Here is a 23,219-nt window from a genome sequence, read left to right on the forward strand (position 1 = left end):
GAGTGTGCCCAGGGCCACATCCAGACTGTAAGAAGTCCATCCTTGGCTATCAGCATGGGGAACTTGGAAGCAGCTTGGCGGGGATTGAAGCACATCCCTCACAGGACATCGCTCCCTACTTTGCTCTGGCCCTGCAGAGCCAGGGGTGGCCAAGCTTCACTGGAGTTCTGCTGCCAGCCCGGGATCTGCTGTGCTTAGAAGGGAGGGAGCTAAAAGAGGAAACAGGTCCTCGTGCAGCTGGCCCAGCAGCTGATATTTGCATAGTGCTTTGAAACCCACAGATGAAAGATCTGAGAGACACGAAAGGCTGTCACTGCCTGTTTGTCATCTCGCGTGGTTCCTCCCTGCCACTGCACGCAAAGGGGACAACTTTCTGGAGAGGTGAGTGCAGCCTCGAGGGAAAGATAGAACACTGGAGGCTTTTCCTGCCACATTCACTTCCACAGAGTGCATCTGTACCCCAGAGCTGGCTGGGCTCCAACTTCCTCCTCCCACTTTACAGCCATCTCACCTTCTTCCTTATCTGTCTCCAGCTCATCACAAGAGTCACCATCCTCCCTGAGCCACCTCTGATATCCCACTCCAGGCTCAGCTGCTCTTAGGGCGTTCACGTGGATTGCAAAAGCAAAAATTGGGAATGGGTGACAGCCTCAGGGCTCCCGACAGCAGGCAAGTGTGTGCCTGCAGAAGAGAGCCGAGACAGAGGGAAGGAACCTGAGCACATGGCAAACCAGCAGCAAGGGCCCCGAAACTTCAGGTGAGTGAGGAAGGTGATGGTATCTCTGCAGAAAGCAGCAGCGGGAGGCAGCAGGTATCCCACCCCCCTCTCTCTGTGCCAGGCACGGCTCGGCAGAGCCCGACACGCCGTGTGCTCCGAGCTGGGCTCACTTTGAGCGTTTCAAATTTGCCGGATGATAACCTCGGTGTCTGAGTTCACAGCCCTGATCCCACCCACTCGAGGTCTGACTCATGTTGCAGTCACCGCTGCCTGGGTATTGGTACAAGAGCAGGGAGGGAGGTTGGTTCAAGAGGAGGGGAGGGAGCAAGGGAGGAGGAGAGGAGAGAGGAGAGGGACCGAGGCAGCCGCCGCTCGCTGCACGCGCTTCTGCCTTCGCCACCGAGCCGCACTCACCGGGGGAAAGTTGGAGTCAGTGCAGCCACTGAAGTCTCCCGCACGCCCAGGGGCTGTGAGGAAGCAGCACCTTTCCCAGGTAAAGCTTTTGCCTTACTTCTCGCAGAGTTGTTACGCCGGTAAAGTACTTTTTAAGTGATGTTCAGAAGGGTTGGTGGGTCCCTGCTGAGTGGGATCCCGCAATGGGCCAGCTGGGTCAGAGCAAGAGGGTGTCACTTGTCAGACCCTGGTGCCATCAGCATCCTGTGGTGGCTGGAGTGGAGGCGAGTTTGGGGACTTTTATTGGCTGTTGCTGGTGGGGACAGCTGCATCCGGTCAGGATCAGAGGAGGTGCAGTGTGCCCAGGGCACACATCTGTGCTGTGCAGCCTCTGCCCAAGCACACTTCCTCCACCGACCTGCCCGAGCTTTTTCTCGGAGCACTCCAGCCCCTCCATCCAGCCCTGCACACCCTGGAGCTGGTGGGGATCTGCTGCTGCCCCATCCCAGAGCATGGTCAGGTCTCTGGGGCAGGATACCTCCAGGCTGGGCTGTAGCACAGGAGGGGTGGGCAGTCTCCAGGGGTGCACAGTGCTCCCTGTCCTGTCCAGAAGCACCTTCAGCAGGAGGCTGAATCCCACAAAACTCAGGCAACTCCAAGCACACCCATGAGCCTGACTCCTCTGTTTTCAGTTTCACCTTTCCTGGACACTGTTTGCCGAGCAAACTTTCTAAATGCCGACTGCTCTGCTGGGTTCCACATTTCCACATTCCTCTTCACATTTCCTCGTTTCAGGGGTGCTGAACAGCTTCTTACCCACAGAGCTCCTTTCTCCTGGGGAAGCACGATGGAGGGCTGGTGACAGTGATGGGAATTTAGTCCTGCCTCCCCCAGCCCCTCTGCTCATGCCAGAGGCAGTAATTGCTGCCTTGTATCAGACATCACAGTGGGATAGGGCAGTGAGCGCACCAAGCTCTGGAGAAGCCCAAGTAACAGGGACAGAACTATCCGGGGATGCAGCCAGGCAGGACACCAGTGTCCCCTCTCATATTGCCTTCAAGTCCTACCTCTGACAAATTTGCTCTTGTCCCATTGTGAATCAGGCTTATGGGACTGGCAGGGGATCAAGAAACCCATTCCCAGCTTGGGAGTTTTGCAATTCCCACCATCAAACCTCGAAGCATCCTCTCTCAGACCAGAAGAAACCTCCACACTCCTGCCCATCTCTTGGCTGAAACACCTCTCCCAGCACGCCCAGATGTTTAATCTCAGGAAGGAGTGGAATGTAATTTTAGGAAAAGCCATGATGCTCTGCTGCAAGCTCTGCATGGCCAGGGAATGCACTTTGCTCCTAAATTACTTCTGCCAGCACTTTTCTCAGAAAAAAACTATCACGGGAGGCAGAGGAACATTTCAGGTCTGCAAGGTCACACCCCTCCCATCCCTAGGACAGAGCTAAAAGGCTCCATGTGGCACTTTTCCTGAGCCCCCAGCCACCTCTGTCCTTTCCAGAAGTGGGAAATACTTCCCAAAGAGAGGCTGCCACATTCAGGCACTTCCAAGGTGCTCCTCTCTGCCCATGTGTCAGCCCATGATGTTGATGTACCCAGGCTTTTAACAGGTTCAAAACAAACCTGTTATGCCAGAAGTAGAAGCACAGGAAGGGAGAACAGCCAATGTATTCCCTGCCTGAGTTGGCCCTGCATCCCATTAATCTTACTGCAAAAGTGCACCAAGTGCTGGAATTAATGATGTTGGAGGAAAGGATCCTGAGAGACGGGGAGGGGGAATAAAAAGGTAAAATGCAACAGAAATTTCCCGTGAATAAATCATAGTCCCCTCCCCAGAGGAGATAAATTCCATTTTAAAGGGGAACACAGTGGATCAAATGCAACATGGACTGCAACAGAGAAGAAAATATCTGTTCAGACAATAGAAAGCAGAAATTACTATGAGAATTGTAAAGAGGATAATGGGGAGACGATGGAATATTACAGCGGAAGGATCATTAATGCACCAGACAAGGCTATTAACAGAGTTCCTTAAAGATCAGCCTAGAGGTAAATTTTATTTAATGGCTTTCATTAGTGATCTTGGTTCAGAAAATTAGGGTTTTTTTAAGAGAAATGTACTGGTGAGAAACTTGGGGAAAGTTCTGCACGGGACAAGGGACTGAGTACTAGAGGAGAAGAACTGGAGGATCTGAAGATTAACAGAAACACACCAGGCTGGCACAAGCTCACATGCTTAGGGTCTAAAAGCAAAAATTGCTACCCTAAGCAGCTGAAAACACCATACGAAGAATATCTGACTTTTAGGGAACCCCAGGATGAGTGCAACAACAAATGCAACCTGCCAAGTCTTCACAGCAGAGATAGTGTCAATCAGAACATCAGCACCACTGGAAAAGGCACAAGAAAGATGACCCAGAAGCAACACCCTGCTCTGGTTTCTTCAATGTCAGGAGGGTGGTTTTGAACCAGGAGCAGGTCCAGGCTGTGATAATGAGGATAATCAGGTAAATGTAAGAGCTGCCTGGTGAGACAGGGCTGGAAAGGTATCATTTATTCTGGCTGTTGCTGGAAAGACTGCCATGGGAAACAGCTGCTCCACTCAAACATCGAGGAGGAGATGAACTCACTGCCAAAACACAACAGGAGCAGAGGACACAGGTATTGAAGGTGGTTGAGAGTGACCTGGGCAGAAAGCCAGAGGCACATGTGGAGTCACAGAGAGCCAATGCTCCAGGAGAGAGCTCTGAGCTGGATGCATCATTCTGGAGTCTGTGTCCTGATGGCAGTGAGCTGACAGCCCCCCCTCTATACCAGCCCTGCAGTCTGCTTTTCCTGCAAAGCCATGTCAAGAAGCTATGCTCTGCTGGGGGAGCATTTCCGTGAGATAATTTGGGTGAGGGATACAGGAAAGTCTCTTGCACCTCCACCACAGTTAGGGTTGCACCATCACACATCTGAGCTGACAGGGGGGAGGTCCTGCCCCATTCCATGGAGGAACAATGTGTGGCTCAGCCCACACTGAGCCACAGAGTCCCCAGCACTACCTGAGCTCCTCTGCAGGGATGGGGACACCTCTGTCCCCGTGCAAGTGCCCATTCCTCGCCCTGAGCTAATCTGAAAAAGCAATAAGCAGCAAAACTCCTTCTGGGCACATCTGCACCAGGAGCTGCCCTGGCACCGTGGCAGAAGCTGAATGAGCTGATGTGCCCAGAGCTGGGTCCCACCAGCAGGGCCCATGTGAGCTGCAAGAGCCAGAGGCAGGAGCAGGTTGTTGGTGTGTGGTGAAGCAGCCACGTAGGAGGCTGCCACCCACCCACAGCATTTTCTAAGTGCTACTCCCCCTATAATTTAATCTGCCATTTCCACATGTTGGGAGCAATGAAAACACATCCCTTTCACTTGGAAATACCCTTCTGTGGGAACAACCTGTTCTCCTCGCTGCCGTCAGTGGGCAGGCAGCGCTCAGCTTGTTCCACACTCCTTTTGTGAGTGAACAAAGAGCTTTCCATGGCAAGAGCCTGCGCTGCAGCTGGAGGTGAGGAACTGCTCCACACACTGCTGCCATGGCTGAAAGCATTCCATCCCTCTCCCAACAGCCTCAATCCCAGCACCCAAACTCAGAGGGCATCCTGTCTGGCAGTGAGTTTGCTCTGCTCAGCAAAAGGCTTCCCATGTGCTGGCTCATGGCTCATTGTTTGCTTTCCGTGCCTTTAGATGCAGCAGGACTGTGGGAATTGTCTCTAATCTCAGTGGTCCAGTCCCGACCTCTCCCCTGTATGGTTCCAGGCAATCAGTGGTTGTTTACTCATGCAGCCTCCCTGGCACACTCCCTCCCGTGGCCCCCATGCCTTTAGACTTGAATCAAAGCCATAAATCGTCTGAAGAGTATTTCAACCTGCACCACAGTGCTATCTTGTTGTTGCAGGGGAAGTTTAGAATCTCACCTTTGTCCTCTGACAAGGCTGGCCCTTTTCTTTTCCCTTTTCTTCTGATTCCTCCATCTCTGCAGTGAATCAGCTCTACCTTCCTGCACAATCATGGGCACCACCAGGAAGGGTTCACTGCTGTTCCCTGGGGTGCACAGAGCCTGTAGAGCTGGGTCTTGCACCACCTATGGGGACCAGCACATTGAGAAGGATGGGGAGACCCCTCATCTCATCTGGGAAGCTCATGGTGGGACACCAGAGCTTGGACACAGGCAGATCCATGAGGGCCAGCAAGTCAGTCCAGCTCCTCAGCCTATTCCCAGCCCTCTTTCTTCTCCCTGCACTGCCTCAATTCCCCTTTAGGTATCTTCCCAACATGGATATTGCTTCCAATCAAGGACCCAAGATCCCTTTGAATGTAGTAGTGTCAGGGTCTTGGAGATCACCTTAATCAGCAGCTCATTTGTAATTTAGAGTGGTTTCCTCTGTTGTTTCTTCCCTTGAAAAACGTGGCTTTTTGTTATTTGTATCCAAACAGAAAATGGCCAGAAAAAGTAAGTCTGCAAGGGATATTCTTCTTCCCTCCCAGGACCCAGAGCAGAGTGGGGATTTCCTATACAAGCTACAGGAGTTGCTGTGATTTGTGATGGCAGGGACCAACCCTCGGTGTTGGGCTGCTGCAAAGCACAGATACAAGGGCAAAGTTTAATGAGATTGGCAGCCACAGCCAAGATTCAGAAATTACGTAGTCGTGACTAATTTTGCTGGGTTGAATGAGAACTGCTTTCTCGGGAAAATTGTTTCCTCATATCCTATTCATTCTCACTTTTATTGTAAGCCTATAGGAACATGACGGTTTCAAAATCCTTGCCCCTCTCTCAACATCCCTACATTACATGGGCAGCCCTAGGGCTGGGAGAGCCCAGCTGGCAGGGACACAGGTGCCTGGCTGCCAAAGGACTTTACAATATGGGTTTAAGTGGGCTGGAGCAGCCATGGAGGTACAGATACTCTGCTTCTGGAGGGGCTTGAGGGGAAGCTCAAAGAGTCTTTGCCCACTGCAGCTCTGACTTGATACTTTTATAGAATCACAGAATGGCTTGGAAGGGATCTTACAAATTTCATTCCACCCCTCTGCCAAGGACAGGGACACCTTCTACTAGACCAGGTTACTCAGAACCTTATCCAGCCTGGTCTTGAACACTTCCAGGTATGGGGTAGTCACAGTTGCTCTGGGCAGTCTGTGCCAGGGCCTCACCAGGCACTTTCTTTTGCAGGTTGTCCTTGGGAGGCGGCAAAGCTCTGTCCATGCTGGAGCACTGCTGACCACTGTCACCAACCAGACATGCAGAGGGCATGAGAGCCCACAGGACCTGACCCAGTGGTCACTCAAAGGAAAGGAGAAGGCAAGAAAGGAAAAGAAGCAGTTAAGATCCACCAGCAGCTGCCACAGGACATTGGCTCTAGCACTGAGCTCTCAGAGGGGGCCAACAGGCACAAGTGAGTTGCGGTGCCACATCTTCCCTAGGCCATGTCATTCCCAGCACACAAGGCTGAACATGTAAAGTGACTCTGCAATGTCCTCCAAGGTCACTGTAGCACAAGGGTCACTTTGGGAAGGGCTCTAGGCCTGCCTGGTACAGGCTCACTCCAAGCAGCTTTGGAGCTGATGAGAGCAGGACTGCTCCATCCTTGCAGTTACACCATGGATTCATGTTCCAACCACACAAGCCCTCAAAAAAGGATGGACCTCCACTGGCAGGTGGTGGCCGGGTTCTTCCTCGCCATCCTCATCGTGATCACTCTCTGTGGTAACATCATCGTCTGCCTGGCCGTCACCCGCGACCGCCGGCTCCGCAGCTTGACCAACTACATCATTGTCTCCTTGGCCATCACAGATCTTCTGCTGGGGCTCCTGGTGCTGCCATTCTCTGCTTTGTACGAGCTCACCAGGAAGTGGCTCCTTGGCAGCATTTTCTGCAACATCTACATCAGCCTGGATGTCATGCTGTGCACGGCCTCCATCCTCAACCTCTTCATGATCAGCCTGGACCGGTACTTTGCTGTCACCACCCCGCTCCGCTACTGCCAGGTGGTCACTCGCTCCCGGGTGGCCATGGGTTTGGTTGTCATTTGGTCTGTTTCACTGATGGTCTCCTTCCTACCCATCCACCTGGGCTGGAACACCAATGGGACAGGAGTGCAAAACACAAACGCCACCTGCAACCAGGAGTGCATACTGGCAGTGAACATCCCATACGGGTTATTCGTCGCTTTGCTCACCTTTTACATCCCTCTGGTCATCATGTGCATCACCTACTACCGGATACTCAAGATAGCCAGGGAGCAAGCCAAGAGGATAAACCACACGTGGGGCAGCACGCCCATGCCACCCATGGTGAAAGAGCACAAAGCCACCATAACGCTGGCGGTGGTGCTGGGAGCCTTCATCGTGTGCTGGTTCCCCTATTTCACCGTGTTCGCCTACCGGGGCGTGCAGGGGGACAGCAAGGTCAAAGGGACACCCATGTCCATTGTCCTCTGGCTGGGCTATGCCAACTCAGCCCTGAACCCCATCCTCTATGGGACACTCAACAGGGATTTCCGAGTGGCGTACCAGCACTTGCTGCGCTGCAGGAGGGCGGGACAGCCGAGGAACTCTGACCTGCCTCCCCTGCAGAGGGCCCAGCCCAGGGGCAGGCAGGGCCAGGGCAGGCAGGAGGGTAAACCCTTGAAACTGGAGGTGAGGAATGAGAATGGGACCCTGCTCACTGATGAAGCCCTCAAGAGGTAAGGGCCTTCCTACACTGGGGACATTGATGGTAGGTCCCCAGAGAGGAAGGCAGAGGTGGGGATCCCACACTGTCCGTGGACTTCTAAGCAACAAACTGTTGCCCCAGCAGGAGATCCTTGCCCAGACAACTCCTAAATTCAGCTACTCAGAAATTCATCACCACTCACAGGAACCCAGCTTGTATCCCCTCCATGCTGATAGCACAACTCCAGGTATTCCAGCTTCCCACATGGCCATCCCTCCCCTGGAATTGCCACTGTTCACAGGGAGCACACAATGTCCCCTGGCTTTGCTGGGTAATGGGGACAGTTGCCATCAGAATTTGCAGTGCAGAATGGGGTGAAGCTGTCAGCTGGAGCTGCTCCCCAAAATCAGCCATGTCCCAGTGGGGAACAGCCAGCAAATTCTGGGCACAGAGCAGAGCTTCAGAAGCCAGGAAAGGTGACAGCTCATCACAGAGGGAAAAATGGGAATTCGTCCTGGGGCACAGTCAGAGCACCTGCAGCCAGGCTGGGAGTCCCTGCAGGAGCCAAGAGCTGGGTTCCAGCTCCCTGCAGAGCACCTCAGCCACTTCCCTTCCCATCTGAGCCACACACCCTCAGCACCTCAGCCATCAGTTTGCATCAGCAGTGAATTCAGCCAACAGCAAGTTCCATTCCCATCTCTGGAAAGGGGCAGGAGTAACCCAAATTAGGCCAGCAAATGTTTTTAGAAATGCAAATGCCCATGTAAAGTTAGAGCCAGAAATTCCCTCAGTGCCATCCCAAGCATGTTACGAGAGTCAGCCCCACCAAGGGGTGTGGTGAGGGAGCAGGATGGGAGCAAAGTGGGCAAATTTTGTGCCAGGCTGTCTCCCCAGCCCCCTCCCTGGGCACCCACATCCCCACAGGGCTGTGCCACCCTCTCACTGCCTCACTCCAAGGTGTTCACTCAGCCAAAGCACAAGGAGAACAGAGAGGCAGGCTGTCAATCTGCTGCTCCTGAGACTAATCTAACCTCTAAGCAGTGCCTGATAAGCAGCCCAGAAACTTTCCATCCACAGATAAGGATTCCTTTGATTCCCTGTTCCCGGCGTGGCCGCAAAGGAGCCGCGCTCGTGCGCTCTCGCAGCACGTGCCCTTGATCCTGCCCCAGAAAGAGTCTTAAGCCACCAAAAGGAGAACTCAGGGAGGTGAACCAAAGTTCAGAACCATCCAAAAGGCTGAGCCAGCATCGTGCCTCCCCCAGAGCACCAATGTGACTTTACTCAAGGGAGGGGTGCTGAAAAGCTGAAAAAAGAGGTACAGAGGGATGGATTAACATGAACACAAGAATGCAGGTCCTGGGGCTGCTTTTTTCTGTTTCTAAGGAATTAATGAAGAGCCCAAAGTTATAGCATTTGGTAAATTGTAGTTTGTATATAAAAACATATAGAAAATGTGTCCAAGGCAGTAGGGGTGTTTCTGCCAACATACAGAGACAAAGAGAGTTATGCTGTTTACTCCCACAGCAGTGCAGCCCCTGGGCAAACCAGGAGCTCATGCACTGAGGCTCTGCAGCTGAACCAGGAGAGCTGGAGATGGGGAACAGGCTGTCAGGATTTCCCTGCACAGCCAAGAGAGAAGAGAATATAAATGTCAGTGTCTTCTCAAAATGCTGACTTACCACAAAGGGACAATAATGACTTGGAGGGAGATAAAAGGGGAAGAAAAATGGGTTTCTGTTCCTCAGGCAGAGGGCAGGGTCACTGATTTCCTGGCTTTCACCCTCCCAGCTTTTCCGGGTAGAAAAGATTCTTCCTCTGGTTCTCCAGAGAGAACACTTAGGCAAGGGGATGTTTCTTGACCTTTCTAAATCCAGAGAGCTCCCCCCATATCCTACCCAGCATCACCACTGTGGTTTCTGCTCAAAGTCAGATTAGCACCCCAAGCACCTGCTTTTACTTTCTCTCCCTCTCTTCGTAGCCCTCTCACCTCACAGCAATGATGCACCAATGTTCACATGTGGCCCCTTCCAGCCCTTTTTTCCATAGTCAGATACATAAAGATCTGCTTTTGGCAGATGATCAGGATCAACTAAGACCACACAATCCAGGTGAGCACAGGATTTACCTGTTCACCAAAAACCTGGCAGCCAATTTCATCCCCAGCACAAACTGAGCTGGTTTTTCTCCCCTCTTCCTCTCTGCAGAATCTTCTGAGTCATCTGCCCTGAACATGTTAACAGGAAAAGACCAACATAAATCATTCAAAAAACTCATAACCCCCCAGATAAGAATACCCAGAGCTCAGAAGAGCTCTGCTAAGATAAACTCCATGGGATCATTCAAGGGAAAGCAGAATTTTGAACCATTGCCCTTAATAACAATGTTCTTTTCAGTTATGAGGCATAGGGAAAAGACTAACAAACAAGAGTGCAAATACTGGAGACTGCAGGCAGTTGTCCAGTCTCAGGGCTCACTCAGAGTCTCAGTCAGGAGCAGGGCAGGGAATCAAAAGCCACAGGACCTCCACAGCAGCTGGGGGCTGGAGGGTGTTTCCACCAGTGAGGACCAGGTAGGGCAGAGAGTACAGGGCTAAGCAGAGATGCAGGGGGAAGACAGCTGCTCCCATTTCCACACAACGCATCAGAGAGGAAGGAAACTCACACACAAAAGCAGTAAAGAAAACTAAAGGATCTCAGGAATCTGCTTCAGTGCAGAGGGACAGGGCTCTGAAGAGACCTGGTGCTTGGCATGCTCGTGGCTGCAGGCTCTGAGACCAGACCCTGATGTTCAGGGAGATTAAAATCCCGTGAGAGGGAGCAATCAGCACTAACAGGGATGTACTGGGGAAGAAAACGCTGGAGCTGAGTGAGTGGCTGTGGATCACATTCTTGCATGTCATCTGTGCTTCGAGCAGCTTGGGACAGGACCATGGCCACGATATATGGGCAGAGGAGAAGCCAGTTCTCACTGGAAAGGGTCACTGTCCTAGTAAAAAAATTCCTGCCCCAGCTGCCAGCCTCAGGCAGACACGACCTGGTGCTTCACAGAGCAAAGCCAGGCTCAAGCAGGCTGGCACTGACAGACTGGCCTGTTCTTTTTCTCTTTTTTCTGTCTTCATGTGCAATTTAACCTTTCCAGCACTGGAGCTTTTCTGTGAGCCTCAGCCAGCCCACTGCCCTAGGACCCACATCTCCCAGCCTTCAACTCCTGGCTGCCCTCTCCCAAAATCCTGTGTGTGAGGTTGAAAGGACAACACTCAGCTTTCCTCGGCGTGAAACTCGACAGCAGAGGCGAGAGCTGCAGGGTGAGTACAAGGCCAGGGTCGCTGGGGGAAATGAGGGAGGAGGCAGCTCTCCCTGCTGTGGCATCCACTACATTTTTCCTGGTGCAGGCATCCCTTCCTGATGGTACCTGGTGCAAAGGGTGATACCATCAGAGGTGCATGCTCAGTCTTTTATCCATCAGTGGTCGCTCTCCCACCAAGTCCCAAGCCCAGGGGAGGTGCACAAAGCTGAGCCCCCCTCTGTGGCTGCCCTGGAGTTTTGGGATTATAGAACCAGCCTGAAATGCCCTGGAAGATGCTGCATCCTGCCTGTCCCTCATGCACTGCAGATGCAGCTGCATTCAGACCAAGAATTTCCAGCACACTTCATTTTCATGCAAGCCTACATCCACATAAATTGCCAGCAGCTTTGGCGGAGATGCTGGCAGGGCTCCCGAGGTGAAGAGCTGATGCTGCACCAGGCACTGCTGCTCTCTCCAAGTGGTGCTGGGCTGGAGGCCACGACTGCCATGCATGGGGATGCCTCTCTGAGTGGCTCCAGAGAGCCACTTTGTGCAGCCCTTCTCAGGAAACGTCAGGCAAGGTCACCCTGACCTCCACAGGCTCTCCCCTCCAGTGCTGCATGCTGATAACCTGGGCTCTCCGTATTGACTGTGCCTTGGGGGGGAAATACAGTCACCCACGTGCTGGGAGCTGGGCACACTCTGTCCCTGCTGCACCCTGAGCACTTCTAACCTTAGCCAAGGTCGCAGCAATAATGGGAGCTGCTGCTGTCTGTCCACACACACAGCTGGGAGGGAGGTGGAGTACAGGGACCCCCTGCCCTGAGGTGCAACATAAACCAGGGACCCTCTGCCCTGGGGTGCAACATAAACCTGCACTTCTCAGAGGTACTCCCTGTGAATCACTCTGGAAATGCCATTGCCCATCAGCAAAAGAACCAGAGGATTGGAGGCTGCAGATGCTGTTCCTTGGGGAGGCATCACTGCTGCCCTGCAGGAGGAGCAGAGTGACCCCTCCAGTCTGGAAACCACAAAGCAAAGGTCCCCAGGCACGGTGCTCACCCCCTGTAGTGCAGACACAAGGCAGAGTCATCTCTGCTGCTCTCACTGCCCAGCAGCAGGGGCAGAGGGGACACCAATCCAGCTCTTCTGCTTCATGTTTTCCATCTCTGTGCATATGTTTTAAGACATGTAGTTTCCATGAGGTAAAGGCAAAATGCCAGCCATCCCCTGAGAGGCTGCTGGTCTAATCAGCAAAACAAAGCAGAGGTTTTGGGGAGAGGTTTGCAGATCTGAGGTGCTGGTGTGACCACAGATTTCCTCTCTGCACCATGGGGGTGGGGACAGGATGTGTCACCTTGTACAGGACACCCAACCAAGGAATCTGTGACTAAAAAATTCCCTGACCCAGAGCAGGGAGAGGGGCCATGGGAGAAGCAGCACCCAGGGAGCAGAGCACTGCCAGCTCCAGGACTTCAACTTTTGTCAGGCTACAACTCTGACAACTCAGCCCTGCTGCTGCTGGCCCGAGGGACAGGAAGAACAGGCAGAGAAAGCCACAGAGCAAAGTGATACTGCTCAGGGGGGAGTTGGGTGATAGGTCTTGGGGTGATACAAGCCTGCTCAGCTCTGCCCAAATGTCAGAACTCAGCATTTAGTTGAGGATGCCGAGAGCATCCTCACAGCATCACATCAGTCCCTCCCAGGCACAGCAGGTGCTGGATGCAGCATTCCTTACACTGGGGAGCAGGAGGTGGGGGGGGGAATGGACCAATCTGCATCCTGTAAAGTCATTGATCACCCTCTGTGTTCCCCTGCAGGATCCCTGCTCTGGCAAATGGCATTTTCTCCATCCCCAAACACTGCTGGAGAGGCCTCTGCCCACCCAGGTTTCTTCCCAGGAGGGTGGTGTGCTAGAAGAGCCCTCAAAGGAGCTGCAGAAGAACATCTCCCATGTCCAGTGTGGGCAGTGACACTTTCAGCATCAAGACCCACACCAGCAGGAGGAGATGCCTGAGGAGCTGGGTCAGGAAGCAGTGCATGTCCTTGGCAGGGCTGGGAGTGCCCTCTCCAGACCCATGGCAGTGGGCCAGGCTGCCAAGGGCACAGCATGGAGGGGGAAAGGGGCTACTGTTGAGGTCTTGGTGCCAGGCAGATCAGCATAGGATGGAGAAAGGCAACACAGGCACTACCTTCCCTGGTGTCCTAGGGATGTATCCACCCCTCAGAGGGGTAGATGGGGGGTGACATGGCAGAGTGCTGGATGTCCGTGCACAGGACATCCCAGTCCCTCAACATCCAAGCTGGGGCAAGGCTGCTGCCTCCCATCCCCAGGGCTGTCCTTACACCACACCCCTGTCCCAGCCCTACTGCAAGGCAAGGAGGAGCCCTGGAGCCTGTTGGGCCATGGGGAGACACTGAGCAGCCAGGGTTTGCCCCAGGCTCTGCCCTGCCCAGCAGCTCGACACTAAGGCTCCCAAAAGAGGATGTTTCCACCATGATCCTGTGCAGAAATCATCAGTGGTATAAAAATCTACTTAAGACAGAAGGAAAATGAGATACTTGATTTCTGTGGGTGTGGTTTGTCCTGGGAAGAGCCTCCTGCTGTCCCAACCTCATCCCTCTGCTGGGACAGAACCTGGTCACACAACACAAACACCCGAGACACAGGTGGGGCTGCCCTGGGCAAGGCTGGGTTGCCCTGTGGGACCAACCAGATGATCCCTCCCTGGTCCCTGAGCTGATGGAGCAGGGGACACCCCACCATTCCCCAGGGGCGGCACCGCTGGCTCGGAGCTCCCCCTGTTTGCTGCGGGCACGGACCGGCCCCAAGCTCTGGCCACACCGGGGGTGTCACCACTGTCATCACCCACAGCAGGGCCGGGCTCCCCGACCCGGCACAGAGAGCCCCACTCACTCCCCCAACTCCTCGACACCCCCCGAGTCACCACAGCACCGAGTGTCAGCCTCTGCCACGGTTCTTCTATGGGTTTCACCCTTCCACCACTAATTAATAGTTACAGAGAGCAGTTGGCTCCCAAAGAGGGAGGAAAGCTGAGAGAGGGGAGTGTTGCAGCCCCAGTGCCTCCCAGCACCCCATCACAACACCCCCAGCAAGGTGATGCCCTGCCAGGCAAGGTCCTCTCGTGTGGCCTCGGGATGAGGAGCTGTGAGACTCCTGGGCTGAGCCCCCCAGAGCAGACTGAGAAATTGCCTCGTCAGCAGCTTTCCAGAGCAGCAGGAGCCGGGTCCCTGCAGAGGAGCACACGGAGAGCTCGTCTTCCCCAAACAAACCCGGCAGGAGCGGGCCCGAATCGCCTGCAGCATCCACACTCCGCTCCAGCTCGGAGGAGAACTGGCAAACACACACCCAAACCCCTGCCACCTATGATAACAATTAGAGACTTATCTAATTGCAAAAATAATTGCAATTGAAGTGTTTAATTACCATGCTAAGCAGGAAGAGCCGTTTCCTACTGTTCCAGTAGCACTCCCGATCCATCAAACAAGGTTTGGGGCTTGTTTGGGTGCTGGGTCTTTTGGTTTTTTTGGTGAGTTGCTTTTTTTCTTTCTTTCTTTCTGTTTTTTTTGATTATTAGATTGCAGCCCCAGGGGATGAAGAGATTTGCTAATTAGGGTCTTGGAGAACAGCTACCAATTCACAAGCACTTGCTTTTAATTTCAATACTAACGAGGCTGGAAGGGGGGGGAATCCAAAACGCAGAGAACAGCTGCAGCAGCGCTGCCCCCAGCCCCTCCTCACTGGGCTGACCCTGCTCAGGGACAATCCCAGAGACCACGGGGATGGGCTGGGGAGGGGTTGGCTCGGTGCAAGCACAGGCAGGGTGGAGCTGCTGCTCTGGGTCGCTGCTCTCACCGCAGCCACCACACAAGCTAATCCCAGCATCGATCATCTCTCTAATCCCCTCAGAGACCATCGGTTTTCTCAGTGATGGGCTAATCCTTGTCCTGAGGCAGCCGTTCCATCCCCTTGGGGTGCAGCAGCAAGAATTTCTCCAGGTGACATTCGGTTTTGTTCTCCTCTAAACGGACAACAAAAGAGAATTTAATTCTCTCGCCAAGCAGCAATTCTGTGAGGGAAGAGAAACTGCTTAGGAAGCTCCTAACCAACATCTGCTCTCTCAGATAGGAAATATCCCCTGCTAGTGGAGGGAGCACAGGCAGGGCTGGCTGCCAAGTGCATGGGGACATCCCCATCCCCCTGTCCCTGCAGGGGACACTGGAGCTCACACTGCCCTATATGTGCCACCCCAGGGACCCACAGTGCCTGGCTGGGCTTATTCCACCAAACCACCTTTGCCATCCTTGCCACGGCTCTGGGAAGGGTCCAAAAACCTGCAGGGAAGAGGCCCAGGGAAGGAGAGAACATACGGGAGGGAGGCAGGAGCAGCCTCAGGGCATCCAGGTGTCCTGTCCCCCAGGAGCGCAGCTGAGACGTGGTGGCTGCCACGAGCTGGAGGCAAAGGAGTGTTTTATTTCTTAGATAAAAGAGAAACATCAGTAGAATGAGGAAAAAAAACTGTGTTGGTTTTTTTTTTTTTCAGGCTGTCATGTGATTAGACACAGGGGAAACAGAAAGGTAGAGAACAGCCCCGAGCAGTGGAAAATGAGAAACTTTGTGTTAGAAATCTCAAGATTGGATTTTCTGGAATAAAATAGATCTCGAGGTCACTCACCCAACAGTTCTGGCTGGGGAATCAAGCCTCTGACAAGGTTATGGAACCCATTTCCTCCCCACAAATCTAAAAATTACATTTCCATGCCAAAGCATCTTGAAACCAATGACAAACACAATCCCTTCCAGCATGAAGGGATGACCATGGGAAACCATAATCAGGTGCCTTCCTGGCCTCAGCTAAACCCTTCTTGCCCAGCATTTCCCCACCACCCAGAATGCCAAGGCTGGCAGTGCCAGAGGCACAGGCTGACCCCGGCCACCGCAGGATGGTGGCCGTGAGACCAGGAGCACGGTGATGTCACTGGGATGGTGGCCAAGGGACCAGAGAGGGAGGACAAAGCCACTAGAGGGCACAAGTATGACAGAAACACGGCCCCACATCAAGGCACCTCCAGCTTCTGCAGTTCAACAGCCCCTGAGGTCCCCAAAACCCCTCGTCGCCCTCACCTCCAAAAAGTGCACCCTCAGCTCTCCCCCACCTTCTCCTGGTGGCCCAAGACCCCACCAGGCAGAGCTGCCTGTGGAGAGCTGGGTGCTCCTGGCCAGGCAGTGAGATGTGGGTCCTGCAACGAGCCTTCTGGTCATGGCCAAGGGACGTGTCCAACTTCCTTTCGTCCTTTTCTTTTTCCTCCCCCAGAGCCTCCTTCAGGCAGGCAGGAGCTCCCCTCCCCACTCCTGCAGCCACCACCGCTTTCATTAAGGCTCTTCCACCAAACCAAACACCATTTGTCAGGGAAACAGCTCCAGAAGCAGCTCTGCTGGAACAGATGCCCCCGTGTCCCGCAGTCATTATCACATCCGCCTTCCCGGAGTGCCACACACCTGCACACCCACACGTGTGTGCCCGCTACCTGCCTGCTCTGCTGTCCTCAGTGCTGGACGTGGGGCACAGAGCCCTGTTTCCAGAGCTGCATTCCCGCTTCCAACCCCATGAACACCCTGGGACTTCAGTGTGGGCGTCGGAGCCGCTCTCAGCATCTGGGCTGCCCCGTCACTCCACCCACCCCGGGCGTAGCTGACAGGTGCTGTTAGCCCGGGGGTGTTTGCACAGCTGTCAGGGCCTCCCGGATGGTTCTGCTCTCCTGGCTCACAATTCCCGTCCCACGGGGAGCAGCCCATCTCCTCCCTGCCGGCAGGAGCCCTCCGACCCCCTGCACACAGGGACTGATGCTGATTAAACGCAGCCCCGGTGCTGATAATTAATTTCTCAGAGGGTGAATTACTTGGGAAAGCTCCAGAATTAATGTTGTTCTTCCTGCTTGCCACAAAAACGCTAGGTCTGTTTGGGCTTTGAAAAAAAAAAATCTAAAAACAAAGGGGAAGAACATCCCTGATGAAGAACCACAGCCGTGCCCTGGGCAAGGGGTGCCTGCTGGGTTTGGGAGCTCTGCTGGGGCTGTTCTCTGGATCCATGAGGCTGCAGGCAGGGCAAGAGGATGTGCTGGCACTGCCCATGTCCCAGCAGTCAGAAGTGGCTGTGGGCATTGGCCAAACACCCTCCAGCAGCTCCTTAGACCCACCTCAGTCCCCACCTTGGGCTGAGACATCCCCATCTCCCCACAGGACCTGCCCAGGGAACCACAGGGGTCTGTGTGGAGAATAACCGCCTGCCCTCTCCCCAGGCACTGCCTGCCATCCGTGGGGCTGGGTGTGGCTGTCCCCACGGCGGAGCTGCGGGGCAGGAGCCGGTGCCCGTGTCCCTCAGCCCTCCCGGCTCCCCGCGGGCGCTGGCGCTGGATGCGAATGCGGAGCGAGCAGCCCCTGCAGACAGCACTATTACGCAGGGCTCTCCATCCCTTTTGCTTAATAGGAAGCATTTTTCTGTTTCATTTCCCTTACCCTTGGAGCTGAAACCGCCTTTCTGCAGCAAAACACACCAAGCCAAGGAAATTTCTTCTCCCTTTGCAGCTCGCGAATGCCTCTCCCTCCTCCATCAGCAGGAATGCCCACCCTGCAGCCCACCCCATGCCCCGGGTACATTGTGCTGTTGGAGGGACAAGTGGTCCCCGCCCCTGTCCTCCCACTGGCACCTAGGAGACAGCAGGGACAGAGATACTGAGGGGGCTGCAGGATTCTGTTCTCTTCTCTCCATGTACAAATGGATCATAAAAATATTCCCAAATACGGCAGAAGGCAAAGCCTGCCCTCGGCTCACCTCCTCTGGCCCTCCCTGAGGGCACTTCACTCGCTTGGCCTGCTTCAAGGCTGAGCTAAGTCCACTATTCGTTATTGAGTAATTAAGCTCTTAATTAACAGCCTGATTTCCCCTCAGAGCCCTGCCAGCAACTCCTGGTCCCTTTGTCAGCTGCCTCCCGGCAGGGCAAAACCCGCAGGGCCTGGGAAGTGTTCCTGTCCCAGGGATGGCTCCGAGCTGTTTTTCCTACCTCCCCCATGATCTGTTCCTGCCAGCCTGGCGCTGGGGCACCGTGACCCAGCCTGAAGGCGTGAGGCTGCTCCAAAAATGCGCCTGCGGCACAAATGAGCCTGACACCCGTGTGGGCTCAGAGTGACACCGAGGAGTCAGGGGCAAACAGGGGCGAGACATTGCCACCGTGAGTGATGTTTAAGCCTAAACCTCCAAGACTAGAAAACCTCCCAGTTTATAAGCCTTAAGGAAAAAAAAAAAATAAAAATACAATATTCGAGATATTCCTGCCTGAAGAAAAAAAATATCTCAGCAACCTTTGTCGCCAGCATGTCCCCTCTGCTTGCTCCTCCCTCCTTCGGGACTGAGCTGGGAAAGGAGGCAGCAGTGCCATGCCCCAAGCCCAAGCCAGGGGATAACATGGACACCCTGCCCCAGGCTCCCCACCAGCCTCCAAACCTCAGAGAACCGCAGCAAACCAGCCGTGATGAGCCGCCGTCCTCGGTGAGATGGCAGGGGCTGCCCTGCAGCGCTCCGTGTATTCATCACTTGTCAGTTCCCCTTAGCCGTGAAAAGAGAGTTATCCTCCCCCCGGGGCAGAGCCGTCCCGTTCCCGGCAGGGCTGGGGACACTGGAGGCTGGCACTGAGCGGTCCCCATCCCGCTGCCGGAGTGTCTGGGTGGGAGGAGAGACGCGACTTTGGCTAATCCAAGTGGAAACTTAATTGTGTTTCATTGAGGTTTTATCTCTGCAACTGGCAACGTGCTCCTGCAGGAGATTTAGTGTGAAGTTGTCTGGTCCCTGCCAAGAAGGCTGTGGGTTTTTTTTTTTAGAGAAAGCACATTATGCATCAAAGTTGAAATTCAAATCCCTTTTCCTTCATTCCCAGAGTATATTTATGACGCTCCAGATATTCCTCGGTGCATCACAGTTTGTGGGAAGCCCCCAGTCACTGCAGGATCCCGGGACCAGCTCACAGAGCTGCCTGAACTTCTTCTGCTTTGTGGGTTTTCCTTTTGCTTTAAGCTGTTGCTGCAGGGGACTGTGGGCGGGCAGGGATGAAGCTGATGCACATGAACGGCTCCAGGTGAACTCCCCCCAGCCCTCACAGGGCTTCCCTACCTGAGGTTGCCCTTCTCCATCCCAGCCTTGCTGTAATTTCCACACCCCCGTGCCCCCCGTGTGCAGGTCTGGTGCCTGCAGTCTCATCCTGGATGGGGCTGGCAGCAAATCGAGTGGGTTTTTTTCCCTAGAGATGCTGCACTTCTCCCTTCGTGGGGGTTTAGCAGGTTTTGAGTACAGCCATGCCAGGAGGTGAATCAGCCCAGCCTGGAGCCTGCACCAAAAAGGGGGAGGGAAGAGGGGGGCACAAGGAGAGGCAGTTTTGTGAGTGCGGAGAGGAAAATACAGAACTGCAGAGAGGGAAACACAGACTGCAAACCCTTTGGGGTGTAAACCCACCTGTTTTGCGGAAGCAGGCTGGGAGGGTGGATGGCTGGGGGGCTCCTCCCCACCCAGCAGCTCCTCTCAAGGCATCAGGACAGGCCCAGCATCTGCAGTCACTGGAAAATCACGCTCCATTTCCAGAAAGGAAAGCAAAGTGTAAATCTCCCTCTCAGACACATATTTGTTCCTCTGCAGCAAGAAAAGTGGTGAAAGCTTTAATTTCCAAGCTGGGAGGGAGAGACAAATACATCAGCAGCACCCCGGGCGCAGAGGAAAAAACCATCAATTCTGGGATTACACCAGTGGCCACCGAGATTTCTCCCTCCCTGGCTGTAATCCAGACACACCACAGGTTTCTCTGCCGGCCCCGCAGCTCTTACCTCTCACTGTATTTGGGGGAAATCTGGATACCTTCGTGGTCCTGAGGGTGGTTACTGCAGCAGTGTTTGCCCACAAATGCCAGGCTGGGGGGAGGCAGGGATTCCCCTGGCTGCATTTCACATTCAGAGCAGGCTGGCCGTAGTGCTCCGCTCTCCCCAGAGATTCCCTTCATAAGAGGGAGCAAATTCCACTTTATCTATCCCGGGGAAATTTGCATTTTAAATATCCCAACTCCAAATGTCACCCAGTTTGATCCCCTAAGCTGAACAAATGCAGTGGAGCAGGGAGGGGGCCAGGGTGGCTCACCAGTGTGAACAGCCAGGAAGAAAGGAAGAAAACAAGGTTAAAAGCCTGTACAGATGTTTGATCTGTGCTGAGGTTGAGGATGAGAGCAAACATGGCAGAGACCTTCCCCCTCTTGCAGCCCCCATCGGGCAGGACACGGGGGAACAGGTATCCGAGGCTCCAACCATTAAAGATTAGGGATTTTGTGTTTGAGATTTTGTTTACACAATAAGACTTAAGACTGCATGGAGTGTAGGTGGATTCTCCCCGGTGCCTGCAGAGGGATTAGTGCCTATAAAGCAGCCAGAACGAGCTAAAAATTGGAGAGATCAAAGTGCAGGAAGAGGAATCCCATGTTTTCAGGAGTGGGAGGAGAGGGGAGGAAGAGGGCAGTGGTCAAACCTGAAACAATTGCGGCTACTGGCCCTGGAGAGCATGGGGAAAGGCACGGAGCATCCTCACACTGCAGCTGCAGGGATGTCAGAAAGCATCTCGGGGAGCAGCCGGACCTCAGGTGTTTTCCATTCTCTCATGAGGCTGCGAAATCTCCCTGACCAGCTCTAGACTGCAGGAGAGGCATGACCCCAACCCCTCCTGAGCTCTCCGCTGCCACAGGGCCATCTCTGGGGAGCACAACAGAAAAGGGGTGTCCAGCCTGAACCCCTCTGCACTGCTGGGGCACAGGGGGAAGCTCAGCACTGTGCCCTGCAGGGAGGGGGGCCTGGTCTTGATGTTCCTACTGGTCCCCGGTGACAAAGGTGACACTGCCACGTGTTATCCCATGCCTCATGAGGAGGGAACACACTCACCTGGGCCTGAGGGGGCTCTGCCAAAGCCCTGGACCTGCAGTGCCCAGCCTGCTCTCCCTGCCTGGCTGAGCAAATGAGCCTTCTCCTCTTTAGCTTATTAAAGCCATGAGCTGATTCGATTAAACGGAGCACCAGCCCTCGTCCTCAGAAGGCAAATGGGATGAATGTTTAAGGCATGAAGTTTTCTGGCCCCCAGCGCCTCATTACCAGTCCAACCCCCAGTGCACAGGGCACTGCCTCCTGCCAGTTCCCTGCCTGCCCTGCACCTGTGGGCAGATAAACTCCCCTAGGGCAGGAGCAGTGCCAGCCTTGCACTACTCTTGGCCCCAAGGACCCAAGCCCGGTGGGGCCACACACATGGAAAAGCAGCCCAGGCACAGCAGGGTTACAGTCACCTCCAGTGCTGGCACCTGGGGGCGTCTCTGGCTGCAGCAGCCCATGACTGTGGAGCTCACAGGTCTACAGGCAGCCCCTTTTCCTCCTTGGCATCTGCAGTGGCTGAGTTTGCTCCATCACTCTGTTTTTTGGGAGGCACAGAGCGCCTGTGCTCCCCCGCACAGCCGCCCTGCATCCTGAGCCTCTCCTGCACTCAGGCACAGGGCACAAGTTTTATCCTCACCTGTGTCTCCAAACCTGCGGGCAGGCAGGCACTCTTTTGCCAGAAATTAGTCTGAAACGGTTCAGAGAACTAATTCCCTCCCTCCTTAATGCATGGAAGCTTCTTACGCTAAATCTATACAGACACAATTAGCATTATTCATATTCCATATGCTCCGCTCCCTTGTGATGAATATTAATCTCCCTCCCGCTCCCAGGCATTAGAGATAACGGCGCTGCACGGTGCTGCTGCAGAGGCACAGAGGGTCTGAGGGAGTGATGCTGCAGGTGGAGACAGTCTCGTCCCCACGTCGGGAAGGGCAGATTTTGTGTCTTTTTGGAGAGGGGCTGGTTCTACAGCTGCGGGGCTGGGCTGAAGTGGGGTGTCCTTTCTGCTCCCACTCCCAGCTGAACTGGTTTCCACTGCGGCTGCTTCAGTCCCCCCCTGGGCACATTGTTGTGACAGGCATCATGAAACCCTAAACTTCCCTGCACCTTCCAGCTCTCCTCAGGTTCTGGAGGGGGAGTAGGACTCAGTCAGACTATCCTGTTTCTGCCAGCTCACATTTCGTGGCATTTCTTAGGCTGAGAAATGGTCACGGGCATTGCAGGAGCTGAACTGATGCCTCTTGGTGCTGCCCAGGGCAGGAGCAGCTTTGCCGGCATCCCAGAGCATCCCTGAAGTCAGCACAGCTGGGCAACTGGATCACCATCCCAGCCCTGCTCCCACTTCTCTGCCCGGAGAATTTCACCCTACACGGGGCACAGCAGCACCACCGATGCTGCAAGAGCAGAGCAAGAAACAGAGGAAACGGTGCAGCCACTGCAGCTCATGCACCGCCGCTATCACACAGGGACACGGAGGGATTTACAGTTCAAGGAGGGGCCATCCCACACTCAGGCAGGGCTGCACAGACCCTACACAACCCCTGTCCGTCTGTCTGTCTGTCCTTGCCCTGCACACGTGGCTCCAGGCCAGGCCGGGGGTGCTGTGAGTGGAGGGTCTGGGGGCTGTGAATTGAAACGCCATACGTGTGGTGGGGGTGGAGAGGATACAGGCCAGGAGGCACCGCGTCTCTATACATCCATTTGCATGCCTAATCCGCTGCCGGGGAGTGGAGCGTCAGGTCCCCCATCTGCTCCGCAGCTCACATCATTAGCTGGCTGGTTTCCGAGCCGGCACCGAGCAGAGGTGGGAGTCGAGCAGAGAGGGGAGAAAGGAGGCTGCTCCCATCCCCACGCACCATCACATACCGGCAGGCTGGGAGGATCCTGCCCCTTGCCGGAGCTGGTGGGCAGCGCACAGGGGGCAGAGAGAGGTGTGGGTGGAGGAGGGGGTCTGTTCCTGCGGGTTCCTGGGATGCTCCTGTGCTCCAGGCTTCCCCCTGGGCAATGTGAGGGGCACAGGGCACCTCCTCGCCCATCATGGATGCTGCCCACACTTTAACTTTGCCCCAGGGCAGCAGAAGTCCCCATAGCTGGTTCTTTGCTGCAGGCAAGCCAGGAAGCACCCACAGCCACCAGCCCACTAACGAAGCTCAG

General features: G+C 54.6%; 1 protein-coding gene across 1 annotated transcript; it reads left to right on the forward strand.

Moving 5' to 3' along the window:
* Positions 1 to 1,071: 1,071 nt before the first annotated feature.
* HRH2 (histamine receptor H2) lies at positions 1,072 to 13,345 on the forward strand. The gene is made up of 4 exons (XM_083871417.1): positions 1,072 to 1,211; positions 6,329 to 7,841; positions 10,949 to 11,114; positions 12,916 to 13,345. Exons 2-3 carry the CDS (start codon positions 6,721 to 6,723, stop codon positions 10,965 to 10,967), a joined length of 1,140 nt encoding a protein of 379 aa, XP_083727543.1. The 5' UTR covers positions 1,072 to 1,211; positions 6,329 to 6,720; the 3' UTR covers positions 10,968 to 11,114; positions 12,916 to 13,345.
* The last annotated feature ends 9,874 nt before the right edge of the window (positions 13,346 to 23,219 follow it).

The sequence above is a fragment of the Zosterops lateralis genome (genome assembly GCF_965231275.1).
Source record: "Zosterops lateralis genome assembly, chromosome: 14".
In the NCBI taxonomy this organism is placed as follows: Eukaryota; Metazoa; Chordata; class Aves; order Passeriformes; family Zosteropidae; genus Zosterops; species Zosterops lateralis.

Bases quoted from the DNA above. Each gene is read 5' to 3' on its own strand.
- HRH2 (XM_083871417.1), top strand. From the start codon at position 6,721: ATGAGAGCAGGACTGCTCCATCCTTGCAGTTACACCATGGATTCATGT.